Source organism: Rhipicephalus sanguineus, chromosome 5 (assembly GCF_013339695.2).
Source record: "Rhipicephalus sanguineus isolate Rsan-2018 chromosome 5, BIME_Rsan_1.4, whole genome shotgun sequence".
Classification (NCBI taxonomy): Eukaryota; Metazoa; Arthropoda; class Arachnida; order Ixodida; family Ixodidae; genus Rhipicephalus; species Rhipicephalus sanguineus.
This window is the reverse complement of record NC_051180.1, coordinates 198,179,575-198,195,081: the sequence shown is the minus strand read 5'-3', so window position 1 is coordinate 198,195,081 and position 15,507 is coordinate 198,179,575. Positions and strand designations below refer to the sequence as shown.

At 47.9% G+C, this 15,507-nt stretch overlaps 1 protein-coding gene across 1 annotated transcript in view; it reads left to right on the top strand.

Moving 5' to 3' along the window:
* The window catches only part of LOC119395174 (nucleolar and coiled-body phosphoprotein 1), a 675,420-nt gene that overhangs the window by 201,339 nt on the left and 458,574 nt on the right, over window positions 1–15,507 (top strand). The window contains exon 9 of the mRNA XM_049416108.1: window positions 3,557–3,794. Coding sequence (XP_049272065.1) covers window positions 3,557–3,794 — 238 coding nt within the window. The remainder of the gene's footprint in view (window positions 1–3,556; window positions 3,795–15,507) is intronic.

The following is a 15,507-nucleotide window of genomic DNA, read 5'->3' as shown; positions in this document are numbered from 1 at the left end:
AAGTAGTAAGACAGAATTCTTACAGGTATCGTTCATTAGTGAGCCTTATACCTTTAAGTGTGAACTAATATGATACCGGACGCCACTTTCCCTTTCCCATAATCATCTACCCGCGTCAATGCTGTGCGTTATAATTGAACAGGTAGACATTGTAAAATGTTATATAGCAATTCTTTTCATTGCACACACTCACCGAGAACAGTAGAAAACGCCTGAATAAATAATTTTTTATTGCACGAACACCCGCGTATCCGCGAATCTTCGCTATACGAGCTCGATTAGGGGATACTGCAGCAGTGAATAGGTCGCCAAACTATTCAGAACAGTTGGAGCTTTGTCGGAACAAATGGCCGGAACACACGACCAACCCGTCAGCTATAGCCCCTTCAGAAGCAAAAGTTTAGCGAAGCTCTGAAGCATCTAGATGAATCTAGATGAATTGAGTTAGAAGCATCTAGATGAATTGAGGAGATACACACGGGTTACAGGACGGACATACAGAACGGCGCGTAATGTGCACCTCAAAACCCAGAAAAATACAGAGAATAGTGCCACTCATTCGTTGCGAAGGCACTGACTTAGGATGCATAACTCAGTGGAGACCTAAGCTGAAAATCGCGAAAAATTCGCTATGTCGCCATTCGTAATTTTAGGTCGCCACGGGCCTCTCAAATTCGCCAATTTGGCGAAAAGTAGCCACCATTGGCAACCCTGTGCCTGGATATGAACACATGACCCTCGTTACCATTAGCAACTGAAGTGTTAGGTTCAATTTTCCAGCATCAAGAAAGGGAACAGTTAGGAGGGAGCGTTGCACAATAGTAGAAATTGAATGATAGAAAGGAGGAAATAAAAAAGCAGCATGTGACGCATGCACACACTAAGGATCGCTTGCCCCGATTTTCCCGACAGGGCAAGCACGCTTGACCTTTTTCCGCTCCTGGCACTCACATTTTCACGCAGCCTTGAGAATGCTCACGTGCGCTGACTCCTCCCTAATAGCCCGCAGTTGCCAGTAGAGCCGTGCAAGCGCCACATTTCCGAGGCCTGCCCGCCCTTACAAAAATCTATGTAGACAGTCTACAAACTGTCTAAACCCATTTTTATACAGTCTATAGGCTGTCTACATACATTTTTGTAAGGGCGGGCCCGCTGAGTGCGTCGAACGCCCGCCCGAACCCGACTCCATAGGGCTGCGAGCTCGCCCGGCCCAGCCCGGCGTAAAAAAACAAAAGCCCAAGCCCGGCACGGTCCAGCCCGATTTATGAAGGTTTACTGCGGAGAAGAGATATTATTTTCCAATAATGTGGCTTGTTATGAAAGATATCAAAGTGAAACATAAGCAAACAACACATGACACTCACTATATCCACATGTTACAAGTTGTCGTGTAAAAATAACAAGCTGTCCCATGAATCGAGTTTGAGTGAAGTGCGGCGTTCCTGCTTTGCATGCCCCGCCGAACTGAAGTTCCGTTCGCTCCTCGCACTGGTAGCCGGAACTACCAATAAGTTTTTTGCAGGCATAGCAAGCTTGGGATACTTCGACTCCTCGTTCCTCCAGAAGTTTAGTACCTCAGATGCAGGACAGGATAATGATTCCATGGAAAATCACAAAGCTCATCTTGTGTGCTTATCGCTCCGTCCTGGAAAACAATTCCGGCACAACGTCTATATTTCGACTTCATTCGAGCTTTGCACCTGGCGTGGCCCACCCGATAAAAAACAATGTGGCTTGGCCCCGAGATGTGAAGACGTCGACCTACCTGATCGCGACCCGCGGGTCGGGCTGGGCGTGTGGGGTACCCGAAGCCCGTGCACACCTCCATTTGCCAGTGAGGCCCAAGGCTGTTGCGCACTACGGCGCTACTAGGGGCAGCAGGTTCTACATCCTCCCATGGTATGTAAGAGAAGAGAGAGCTCAGCGCCCCGCGGCCAGTTTTTGGTTGCGTATGTCACCACTCCTTCAGACAAGCAAAACAGCTAGCCACTAGACACACTGCTGCTGTTGTGCTAATCTTGTCGTCGTAGGTTAATTCTCTAAGCTTGCTTGTTAAATTACTTGAAGCGATGACAACTGATCGACACGATGTTCATTGCAGGTGCGTTACGTTCAGACAACCGAGAGTGATTTTGGATTTCAGGACTTTTACACATTCATTTCTCAATTGGCAAAATCTCCCCGCTTGTTTCGGTGGTTTCTGAAGAATAATATCGGTACTCTATTGCAAAATCGTTCTCGGCCTCATACGGAATGTCATGCTTTGGCCACTACAATTCAATACTGGCACGTTTGCCAAAGCACAGAGGTGGACGCGCCAACCGAAGCTAATTTACAGATTTGTGCATATTAGTATGTGAAATTCAGCACAGGTATGTAATTCTTTGCGCTTACTTCAGTAGTTCTTATGAAGTTTCGTGCTGTTCGAATATTGTGAATGGTAAAAGTTCCGTGCAAATCGAATTGCATTACAAACTATTCGAATCGAACATTACATGTTTGGACTATTTGCGCAGCTCTACTGATAAAAAATACTAAAAAGTGTTGGTAGTTGAGCAAGTTGGTACATGCTTAAATTCGGCGAAAGCCACTAAAACGTCGAAAAAGGAAGAAAACTACGACGCCTATTTACTTCACCGCCCATCATTCGACAATACGATCCCACAGCGTCTATAGAATAACCTAGTGAATTCCCAAAAAAAGGCAAGCGCATCAGGGGCAGACAGGCGGTTAAAAGAACAGAAGAAATTCAGAAGTTTTCGGGGATAACACGGCCGCAGGAAGCACAGGACCGCGCCAAGTGGAGAAACGTGAGAGAGTTCGTTGGCCTGCAGTAGCCGTAGTCGGGCTCATGATGACTACAATAATACCGTTTCGCAGGCTAGTTGGTTCACCTTATTGAACGGGTAGCGTACTGTGCAAGCACGAAGGCTGCAGAAGAAAAAGGCGTTTTTTTCGAAATAAACGTCAGTTGTTAGTGGCACCCCTGTGTTCACTCTCTCTGCTCCTGCCTCTCAGGTTTCTTCCTTTTTCGACGTTTTAGTGGCTTTTGTCGAAAAGAATACTTAAAAGGCTGTGTACCGCAAGTTGATACTGCCAGAACTGCAACGCGCTGCTTCGCTTAGGGAACAATACCTGGAAGCGACCTGCAGGAGTGCGCCTCACTGGGCTGGTTGGTACATGATTAAGACGGTAAAAAACAGCGCGGGACGTAGGACAAGAAGTGCTCACCAGATGTGATGACTTTTTGTCTGTCTCTGCGCAGATCAGTGTTCTTGTTTTTCTGCACAGAGCCTCTGTATATGTTCCATATCCCAGCATAAATCCAGTGGTTCTTATTTCGGCGCCCTTGCCTGTCGTTTTTCCATCGTCGTGAGTCCAGGGCTCTGTGTTCCCGTCCTAATATCTGGAAGCTTCTGTACCCGTTTAATTGTTTTACGTTGTGTATAGACAGGTGTCACTTTCCTCTTGAATACGATTCCACGTTATTCGTGTCTGTTTTAGAGCACGCAAAACATGTAGGTGCTCAGTGACGCAGAGCCTGTTCATTTCACAGCCACAGAGTCCCGCAGTAGCGATCTGGCAACTGCCACGACGACGACAACAATCTCTACAACCGGTGGCAACGAGCGTGCCGGCGACAGTCGTCCTGAGCGGTCGAGTGGAACCAGCGGAGGAGCGGACCGGCGTGCCAGCGGTGGAGGAGGCAGTGCATCGGTGCCACCCGCTCTTCCACAAAAGAAGAACAAAGATGCCGCAAGGCGAAGCCGGGAACAGCTGTCCAGCGCCGCAAGGTGCGCTACATTTTGCACCTAGGCAACTCGCTTCAGTAGCAGGCAGCAAAAAAGTAGCATTTCTAAGGTTTTGAAATGTCTCTAAGTTGTGTAATCTCTCGTTGGCAGTGGCAACAACGCCCTACCACACCTGAACGAGAAATAGGCCACCTTCTAGACCAACTGGAACATTCTGGTGAAGTTGTAGTCATCTCATTGAACGGGCAGCGTACTGCGCAAGCACGAAGGATGGAAGAAGAAAGATAAACTGCGCTCTTTCATGCCTCCCTTTCTACCTGCAGCCTTCGTGCTTGCGCAGTACGCTACCCGTTCAATGAGATGAACCAACTAGCCTGCAAGACGGTATTATTGTAGTCATCATGAGCCCGACTACGGCTACTGCAGGCCAACGACCCCACTCATGTTTCTCCACTAGGCGCGGCCCTGTGCTTCCTGCGGCCGTGTTATCCCCGAAAACATCTCAATTTGTTCTGTTCTTGAAAACGTCTGCCTCCCCCTAGTGCGCTTGCCTTCTTTTGGAATTCACTCTGTTATTCTCGAGACTCTGTGGGATCGTATTGTCGAATGATGGGCGGAGAAGTAAGTAGGCGCCGTAGTTGTTTGAAGGCTTCATCGCACTAAGTTGACTAAGCGGAGATGCCGTTACTAGTCTTAAGCAAATTCGCCAGTGGTGCTATAATTGTCGCAAAGACCGACGGTCATCTTGTCGTCTCGCCACATGCCCTTTTCATGGCTTTTTTTTCGTCTTAATTTCGACTAAGATGTCTTTAACCCCCCTTTGTTTTCTGGTCGCATAAGGTTACACCTATAAGCCTATTAGGCTTTTTTACGAAGCCTGAAACTGGCGGTATTGCAATAAAAAGAACGTGGATTAGAATTCTATTGAATACCACCTATTGGAAACCATAGTGGCCGAATTGTACAACATTAACCATTCCAGAAGCCACGTTTTTTTATTGACACGCAAGTGGAATTTTACCGAAAGTCGTCAGTGGGCTGCGCTGTATAGAACCGGAATTCCGTTTTGATCGCAAGTTTTTATCGTGAGATATAACTTTTTTTTCGCTCGTCTCCTATTCAGTTACCACAGGATGCCGCTGCCTGTGCCCGCCGCGTGCACACGTCACAAAATCCACTACACGAATAAGCCGTTGGCGTCTTGGTCTACCTACCCATTCTTGAGAAGAAACTGTCCATTATTGAGTTAATGGAAGTGAGGACCACAGAAGTAACCTGACATAAATGTTTTCGAAACCTGGCATTTGGGCGCTTCGAAACACAGAGGACACTGACAGGTGGCATATATATGACAGCATATTGTCAAGTTAAGGAAATCGGGAAGAGTGGGGCAGCTGCGACGTAACGCACGCGAGTGCCAGCGCTGATCATGACAATAATCTAGGCGCCTAGTTCCTGTCTGCTCCCCGACTAGGCATAACGGAGTAAATGAACGAACGAGCGGCACTCAACGTGCGCAAACTAGAGCATGACACATTGCAACCTGGAACAACAGCACGTTTTGAACACCACGCATTGCATATAGCGGCTGAGAAAAGCTGAAGAAATAAAAAGGTATTTATTTTCTGCGTTCCATCGTGGGTGCACGGCTCAGCGCCTTTAGGGATAGGGAAGAGGAGAGTAAATATGATAGAAAGAAGAACAGAGAATCTCAACAAGATTGTATGCCGTCAATGAAGGCCGGAGCAACAAAGCCAGGACTGCCAGGTCTACGGGACCGAGGTCCGCAGGAACCACAAACTCGAGGAAGGCTCGCCGGCCTGGTATCGGTGTCCGTGCGAAAAAGAGGAAGTCATCCGCGGTTGTCTCAGGGGGACCAAGTAGACTGCAGCGGCTCACCATTTCACGACGTTCAGCGGCTACAACTCGGCAGGAGGAGATATACTGCAGTGTTGCCGCGTTGCCGCATTCGTGGCACACAGGTGACGAGTAGCGACCGAGGGAGTACATCCGCGCAAGTGGAGAGGCGCTGTCGTCCCCAGGTCAAGCAGCAGCCATCGCTCGTGTCTTTCAGGGCGGGCCCTGGCGGGGGGGGGGGGGGTAGTTGTTTGCCGCTTGCCACCCGCTTCTCAGGAAAGGGCGTTTGTAGTAGCTGTCCCAGTCTTAACCGAGTTTAATCCGACAGGGCCACAGCCATGGTGGCTGTGCTGTCGTCGTGGTGTACTCCCTTAACGGCGGCATCTGCCTCCTCGTTCTCAGCTATCTGAACGTGCGAAGGAGGCCAGTGGAAGGACAGACACACACCGCTAGCGCTGATGGCGGTTAGCTTGGTGTGCAGCAGCGCCACGGTGATCATGGCTCGGTCTGGCTGCAGCAGTGCTTGTAGGGCTGCCAGGCAGTCGCAGAGGATGCCCATGGCAAGCTCGGATGTTGCAGCAGCGAGGTACTCGGCTGTCAAGTGAAGGCCAGCCAATTCACCTGCAATAGAGCTGGTGCGGAAGGGAACGCTGCATCTGATGGTCGTCCCACTCCATGGTACGAGACAAGCAGCCGATGCCGAGCGGAGACTGTCCCGGGCAGACCCTTTCGTGGACACCAGCAGATACCCCCGCAGCCTGCCGTGGATCTTCGCCACGCCTGACTGGTGGCTGTGGTACCAGTTCTGCATATAGAGTGCAGATCTTCACTATCCGTGAAGCTGGTCGGCTCCGCAGTTTCCAAAGGAGGTTAGTGCCGCGGGGCCCTATGGAGACGGTACACGTGGCGTAGCACTTGTTGCGGTATTATGAGGGACATAAGCCAGGTCTGGGCCTTCCCGAACCAGACAGAGACTGGCGACTGGTGAGGAAGACCCATGAAGATCCGAACTGCCGTGCAGTGTTGCCACTCCCCCTGCTCAATGTGGTGCGGCACCAGCTGCACCACGGCCAGTGCAAAGGCTTGCACCGCGCTGGCAGCCCCCTTGTAAAGCCGAAATTCCAGCCGCGTGGTATATGCTTGGCCCCTTACTCAGCAGCATGCCCACAGAGGCTTCACACTGCTGGCTTTTAAGGTGGCGATTTTTCCGGCTGTTATTCGGGTGAGGCAGAACGGTCTTCGTATTCCCAGATTGAGTGTGAGCGACCGTTGTCGAAATAGTGCAATCCGCGTTCCATTCACAGCTTGCAAGTACAGCATGGGAGTAGCGGTGCGACCCATTCGTGTGGCAGGTAGAATGCTGGCCTGTGCGCCTGTGTCAATTAGGAAGCGTTGCCCAGTGACCTTGTCGTTGACATAGAAGAGGCAACATGGGGTGGGCCCCTGACCGCTCGTCACCGCTAGCGGTCGGCCGAACGGTTTTCCGACCAGGTGCAAGGGAGGAGGCAGCGACGCGCGCGAATGCCAAAACGGCGGCGATACCAACAGATTTCAGACTGCTGTGCTTCACCATTGCGCTGGCTCTCGATGAATGGGCAGCGTTGATAAAATGGGGAACGGTGAGTCGACGTGAAGGAGGAGAAGCGCTCCTACGAGTAGTGGCAGCCAGGAGCTTCTGCAGTCTATCGCATAACTCAGCGATCGGAAATGATGTTGATGCTCGCTCGGACCGCTTTGCCAGTGAAGGGCTGACGCATAGAGTATTCGGCATTTTCGTGTGGGCGTATCAATGGAAACCAACGCGCAGGGGTCATTTGTAATCATTGTAATCGCAGGGGCTTGTAATCAACCAAGCCATTTTAAAAATACTGCTGTATTGTTAATTTCCGAGGCTCTGACTTACTAACGTTTGAAGTTTGAAAAACAGCACCTAGACGAAAACGTGCTGTATTTCCGGAAAAAGACGTAATTCCATTTCCATTCCATTCAGTGCAAAATGCGCTTAATTCCATTCCAATTCCGTTCCTCCGAGCGTTGTCCCCATTCCATTCCAGGGTCGCGAAAATGTGGAATGATTTCGAAGCCTTTCCAATTCAGGAGTGGCAACTCCGCAACACTGGTGGGAAGCATTAAACCACACACTATTTGCGCTATTAGCATTGTGTGATGACTGGTTGGTATTTTACTCTTCTGTCACGCTATATTACATATTTTAACGCGATTCCTTGACCGATATGACGCCTGTATAGAGTATTTTTGCGATGAAGTTACAAGCACCAGCGTGGCACTGTGGTGGTGGAAGACCCGACTGCCACGCAGAGGGAGCAGATTAAATTCCCATCCGATCCTAGAAATTTGTTTCTCATTTAATTTTTTCTTACATCGCGCGATAGCGGTCACGTACACCGGCGGCGGCTGAGAACTATGGCGCTAAAATCGGCTGTTGCGATCTCATAACAGCTTCCGCTGTAACAAACTTCAGCGTCGACAATGCCCTCTCCACTTTGGCCTGCTTGACAGGGGCGCAAAAGTCCACTTGCGTTAATATAAACATCTCTTGTTGCCACTGTTTTCGTTTTTCGCACAATTTTATCATATCTGTACATTGGAATTCCTGCCTGAGGTACCCGCTAATACTGTACCCTGCATGAGCTCAGTTGCCCTGCATGAGCTCAGTTGTTCCGGATTGCGAAATTTTCTCGTGAACCGAAAGACGATTGAAAAAATTTCGGTTTCACTCCGGAACGAAATAATAAATAAAGTTTCGGTTACGTTTTCGTTCCGGTCAAAAATATTGTTTTTTTTTTCGTTTTTCGTTCTCGGTTTTCGTTCCGTTCCGACACTCTGCGTACGTGTGATCTTATTTAGCCGACGGTAATCCACACAGAAGCGTATCGACCGGTCCTTATTGCGTACTAATATACCACAGAAGACGCCCAAGGACTGTGGGAAGGGCAAATGACGCCACGCTGCAGCATTTCATTGACTTGCTCGTTAATCATCTTACGCTCGGCTGTCAACACACGGTAAGGTTGCTGGCGTAATGGAGGATGGGAACCTGTGTGTCTGTGAATGACGTTCGCCGTACGGCCCAAGCGCGGTTGGTCGCAATAAAACGATGAGCGAAAATTCTGCAGAAGCGCACGTACTTGCGTGTGGCGTGGATGTGGCAGATCGGCATCCAATACATTAAAATTTGTCTGATGAAGGCGAAGGTGATGATGATGCAGAAGACGTGCGCTTAACGGGAGAAGTAAAGGCGTCGAGGTCATAACAGGGAGTGTGTCATCTCAAGTCTCGATGATGTGAAGCGGATCAACAGGCTGAACACGACCAAGAGATTCTCCTCGAAGCAAGGTCACAGGCTGTTGAAACGGATTGCACACAAGCATATCCGATAATCCACATTCGGTAGTGATCATGGCAAGCGCGAGAGGGAGAGCCCTGCGACGCAGAAAAATAGGCCACCGCGTAAAAAGGACGGTAGCATCCGGCGCGGTGGAGCAAGAGATGGGCAGAAGCACTGACATTGCAGGTCGTATATCCGTGTCGGACACAACAGTGAGCTTTTGGGCTGTACATTTAGAAATGTCAGGCAATACTGTATCAGAGTACAGGTAGAGCGCCAGCTGGGCCGCCACCTCTTCACTACAGGTGTAATTTTTGAATGCGAAGCATTTCTTAGCGAACTTCTGCGACTTTGAGCGTATCTATCTATCTATCTATCTATCTATCTATCTATCTATCTATCTATCTATCTATCTATCTATCTATCTATCTATCTATCTATCTATCTATCTATCTATCTATCTATCTATCTATCTATCTATCTATCTATCTATCTATCTATCTATCTATCTATCTATCTATCTATCTAGCCGCCTACGACTTTGTGCTCTCCAGACCGTTTCGTTAATACGATTTACACCAAAATTGACACATAAATCACAGGTCATAACATGAAAATCATGACGACATGGTTTACATGCCACTGTTTTGGTGCTCTTGCGGCCGTTTAGTTAGCTTGCTATATACCAAAATTGGTATGGCGTGACAAGAGTGTATCACCAACATAAGTAACAGGTCCTAAAGTGCAAATCATGACACGCATGTCATGCACAGCATGACTTACGTGCCACGCTCATGGTGCGCTGGCGGCCGTTTCGCTAGCCTGATGTGCACCAAAATAGCTATCTCGCGACGTAACTGTGTGACGAACATAAACACCAGGTGGTAACATGAAAATCATGACACGCATGTCATGCACAGTATGACTTACGTGCCACGCTCATGGTGCGCTGGCGGCCGTTTCGCTAGCCTGATGTACACCAAAATAGCTGTCTCGCGACGCAACTGTGTGACGAACATAAACGCCAGGTGGTAACGAAACCTGAAAATCAGGACACGCATGTCCATGCACACGTATGACTTTACGCTGCCAAGGCTCATGGTGCGCTGGCGGCCGTTTCGCTAGCCCTGATGTACACAAAATAAGCTGTCTCGCGACGCAACTGTGTGGACGAACATAAACACCAAGGTGGGTACATGAAAATCATGACACGCATGTCATGCACATATGACTTACGTGCCCACGCTCATGGTGCGCTGTGCGGCCCGTTTCGCTAGCTTGATTTACACCAAAATTTGTATCGCGCGACGTGACTGTGTGACGAACACAAAATAACAAGGGGTAGCATGAAAATCATGACACGCATGTCATGCACAGTATGACTTACGTGCCACGCTCATGGTGCGCTGGCGGCCGTTTCGCTAGCTTGATATACACCAAAATTTGTATCGCGCGACGTGACTGTGTGACGAACACAAATAACAGGCGGTAGCATGAAAATCATGACACGCATGTCATGCACAGTATGACTTACGTGCCACGCTCATGGTGCGCTGGCGGCCGCTTCGCTAGCCTTATATACACCAAAATAGCTATCTCGCGACGTAACTGTGTGACGAACATAAACACCAGGTGGTAACATGAAAATCATGACACGCATGTCATGCACAGTATGACTTACGTGCCACGCTCATGGTGCGCTGGCGGCCGTTTCGCTAGCTTGATATACACCAAAATAGCTATCTCGCGACGTAACTGTGTGACGAACATAAACACCAGGTGGTAACATGCAAATCATGACACGCATGTCATGCACAGTATGACTTACGTGCCACGCTCATGGTGCGCTGGCGGCCGTTTCGCTAGCTTGATATACACCAAAATAGCTATCTCGCGACCTAACTGTGTGACGAACATAAACGCCAGGTGGTAACATGAAAATCATGACACGCATGTCATGCACAGTATGACTTACGTGCCACGCTCATGGTGCGCTGGCGGCCGTTTCGCTAGCTTGATATATACCAAAATTGGTATTGCGCGACGTCTGTGTGGCGAATATAAATAACAGGTGGTAACACGAAAATCATGACACGCATGTCATGCACAGTATGACTTACGTGCCACGCTCATGGTGCGCTGGCGGCCGTTTCGCTAGCCTGATGTACACCAAGATAGCTATCTCGCGACGTAACTGTGTGACGAACATAAACACCAGGTGGTAACATGAAAATCATGACACGCATGTCATGCACAGTATGACTTACGTGCCACGCTCATGGTGCGCTGGCGGCCGTTTCGCTAGCCTGATATACACCAAAATAGCTATCTCGCGACGTGACTGTGTGACGAACACAAATAACAAGTGGTAATATGAAAATCATGAGAGGCATGGCATGTACAGCATGACTTACGTGCCACGCTCATAGGGCGCTGGCGGCCGTTACGCTAGCTTGATATACACCAAAATTTGTGTCGCGCGACGTGACTGTGTGACGAACACAAATAACAAGTGGTAACATGAAAGTCATGACACGCATGCCATGCACAGCATGACTTACGTGCCACGCTCATGGTGCGCCGGCGGCCGTCCGCTAGCTTGATAGTCACCAAAATTGGTATCTCGCGACGTGACTGTGTGCTGAACACAAATAACAAGTGGTAATATGAAAATTATGACAGGCATGTCATGTATAGCATGACTTACGTGCCACGCTCATGGGGCGCTGGTGGCCGTTTCGCTAGCTTGATATACACCAAAATTTATATCGCGCGACGTGACTGTGTGACGAACAAAAATAACAGGTGGTAACATGGAAATCATGACAGGCATGTCATGCACAGCATGACTTACGTGCCACGCTCATGGTGCGCCGGCGGCCGTTTCGCTAGCTTGATATATACCAAAATTGGTATTGCGCGACGTCTGTGTGGCGAATATAAATAACAGGTGGTAACACGAAAATCATGACATGCATGTCATGTAGGTATGATTTAGACGCCACGCTCATGGTGAACTTGCGGCCATTTTGTTAATTGGATATATTCCTAAATTGGTATGGCATGACAGGAGTGCCGAACATAAATAGCAGGTCACGCATCCTATATATTTAGGAGCATATATGTTTCATTGGCCTGACATATACCAGATTGTACACGCATGCATGTATGACAATCTCGCGATATATGGCGAACTGGATGTCACGACATGAATGACTTCATTAGCCTCAATGACAAACAAGACGATGTATGTAGCGCTTTGCTGGCTTCTTCGCATTACATCGATTCCCACACTGCGTGGGATCTGCCGATTTTTTTATGAGAGCATGTCGTGGAATGCTCATAAACTAATTAACGAAAGCGTTATTGTCTCTATTGGACTCTTGTACCGAAGCACAGGCTTGCTGCCGTGTATGCAATGACGTAGATTTATAATGCCTTATATTGATAAAGACTGCGCTATTTTTGGGCAGTATTGGCCTCTACTACACTAAACGGTATGCATTACCTTTATGTGCTACGAAAACGACTTCTACATGCTGTTGCAAATGTCGCCATCTAATATATTTTTAAACCTTGATTTCTCACGTATAATGTGTTACTTCTTGATGAAATTTGTTCGATTTATATACAAAGCTGGTGATAGGAAGGATGCTTCTTTTTTTCGCCAATTAACACACCTTAAACAGCTATCTACCGCACATAATGCACGAAATTTAGGGATAAGAAGATGACACATGTAGCACAAAATGTGGTTTGAAAATTTCTTCGGATAGGCCATAAAACTGTTAAGTGCATTGCACGACAAAAATATTAAGCCCGACATCACTACTTTTAAGATACTTCGTGAGTATTTTCGTTGTTGAAAGCAAGAAATTCTTTTCACTAATATTTCATTTGCAATGTTCTTTCTATGTATACTTTCTGTTTAGGCCCAAGCCTTTGTGCGAATTGTCCTTCTTAATGCGCTACAGCTTCCGCTTGTTCATTGTGACGTTAAGCATTTCAAAGTGCCTGTAAATTTTAATTCATGCAGAATGTGTTTCTCGGTATCGCAACGCAATTCTCTAAAAGGTTAATGTATTTTCATACAGAATAGTTACCGATAGAATATGTATGTTAGTTTTTCTTTCATTTGCTGACCACTGTGGAATGTTGCCAACTCCATGGTCTGCGGGCTTGTCAAGCTGTCATGACAAGAGCTCTTAACACGAAACTGTTTTTTGCCGGGCCCCACCAAGACTTTGATGACGTATTCCCGTGTGACGTATTTCCGTCACGTAAATCGGTCAGCAAAATGAACGACATCATATCGCAAAGAAAAATTTGCAATGGCTTAGCTCGGCTATGCCAGGATATACGTAGCGTTAGCAGAGGTTCAGCTGATTATTCTTAGCTTTCCAGATTGTCGAGGATTATAACCCTTCTTCTGTTCATTCTTCGTACGCTGAACCGCTAATTGCCAGGCAACTACTTCGGGATCCGATGAGATAGCTTCTCGCCTCTTCTGCGCCATCGAGCAGCATTTGCGATCTCCTTCTCCATGGCGTCACCCACCTGCAAACGCACGTCAGAGGCGCTATCAAGCGGCTCCAGCACAGTGTCAGATGGCGACTGCACAGCGAAGGCGAATAGCTGCGCGCGCGCTGGCGCCCGCGTGTCTACCATGGCTACGACGTCACTCCTTTCAAATGCGCAGACCAGCAGCGGCGAGTTGCGCGCGGCGGTGGCGGAGAGCGCGTGAGATCGCGGTGACGGAGAGCGCGTAGAGTGGTAAGCCAGCTGTGTGACATCACTGAACCTTGCGCATGCTCAGCCCGGCTCATGAGGATCCGCGCGAAATTGGCTCCGGCTATGCGAGTGTAGGTAACGCTAAAAAAAAAAAAATCGGCAGATCCCACGCAGTGTAGGAATCGATGTAATGCGAAGCAGCCAGCAAAACAGCTGCATACATCGTCTTGTTTGTCATTGAGGCTAATGAAGTCATTCATGTCGTGACATCTAGTTCGCCATATATCGCGAGATTGTCTTACATGCATACGTGTACAATCTGGTATATGTCAGGCTAATGAAACATATATGCTCCTACATATATAGGATGCGTGACCTGCTATTTATGTTCGGCACTCCTGTCATGAGTAAGACTTGTTTCTGGGCGAGTTGGTTGAAATCTATGGGGTGCATTTTAGCGCAAACTGTGAAAGAAAACACGGGAAAAGAGTAGAGGAAAGCAGAAAGGTCGAGCGCTAAACTTCAACTGTTTATTCGAAAGGTGAGGCCAACAACAAATAACCATGTGCGCATGCGCGCGCCAGTAAGGGAAAAAAATCACACTTTCATGTCAAATAATTGCATCTCGTTTTGGAACAGACAAACAGACGTATCACTGATACAACTCATGCCTCTCTTCTTGCCTGCGCATTGCGCAGCCTGCAATTGTGAGCCTCTGCTTCGTGAGATCCAGATAATAGGCAGGAGCAGTGACACATTAGCGCGAGAGTTATTGGAGGCGTTCCATATTAAGAAGAGAGGCACGAGTTGTATCAGTGATACGTCTGTTTGTCTGTTCCAAAACGAGATGCAATTATTTGACGTGAAAGTGTGATTTTTTCCCTTACTGGCGCGCGCATGCGCACATGGTTATTTGTTGTTGGCCTCACCTTTCGAATAAACAGTTGAAGTTTAGCGCTCGACCTTTCTGCTTTCCTCTACTCTTTTCCCGTGCTTTCTTTCACAGTTTGCGGTAAAATGTACCCCATAGACTCCTGTCATGCCATACCAATTTAGGAATATATCTAATTAAGAAAATGGCCGCCAGTTCACCATGAGCGTGGCGTCTAAATCATACCTCCATGACATACATATCATGATTTTCGTGTTACCACCTGTTATTTATGTTCGCCACACAGACGTCGCGCAATACCAATTTTGGTATATATCAAGCTAGCGAAACGGCCGCCGGCGCACCATGAGCGTGGCACGTAAGTCATGCTGTGCATGACATGCGTGTACTGATTTTCATGTTACCACCTGTTGGTCAAAAGTAAGAAGACGCCGACCAAAAACTTAAAAAATAATAACAAAGAAGTTTCGGCTCCCGTACGGGGCCCTTGTTCACAAATGCTTTTGTGAACAAGGACCCCGTACAAACATTTCAGTCACAAACATTTGTGAACAAGGCCCCCGTACGGGAGCCGAAAAGTCTTTGTTATTATTTTTTAAGTTTTTGGTCGGCGTCTTCTTACTTTTGACCATGATTGTTCCCGACCAGACGACTCTAAAAGAACTTGTTGTTGGGCTAGTTGGTACTTGCAACGCTTTCTCGGTGGATGTGGTAGATCTATATTATTCTGTACCGCACGACAAGCTTCTGCAATCTGTAAAATCCTGCATCGAAAAGAACGGCGACATTCCTTTTATCAATGACGCAGGCGTTACAGTTGACAATTTTTTATCGCTTTTAGAATTTTATCTCAATGTTACCTTTATAATGTTTGACGAAAAGCCCTACCTTCAGCGGCAGGGAATCTGCATTGGTTCGTGCGTCGC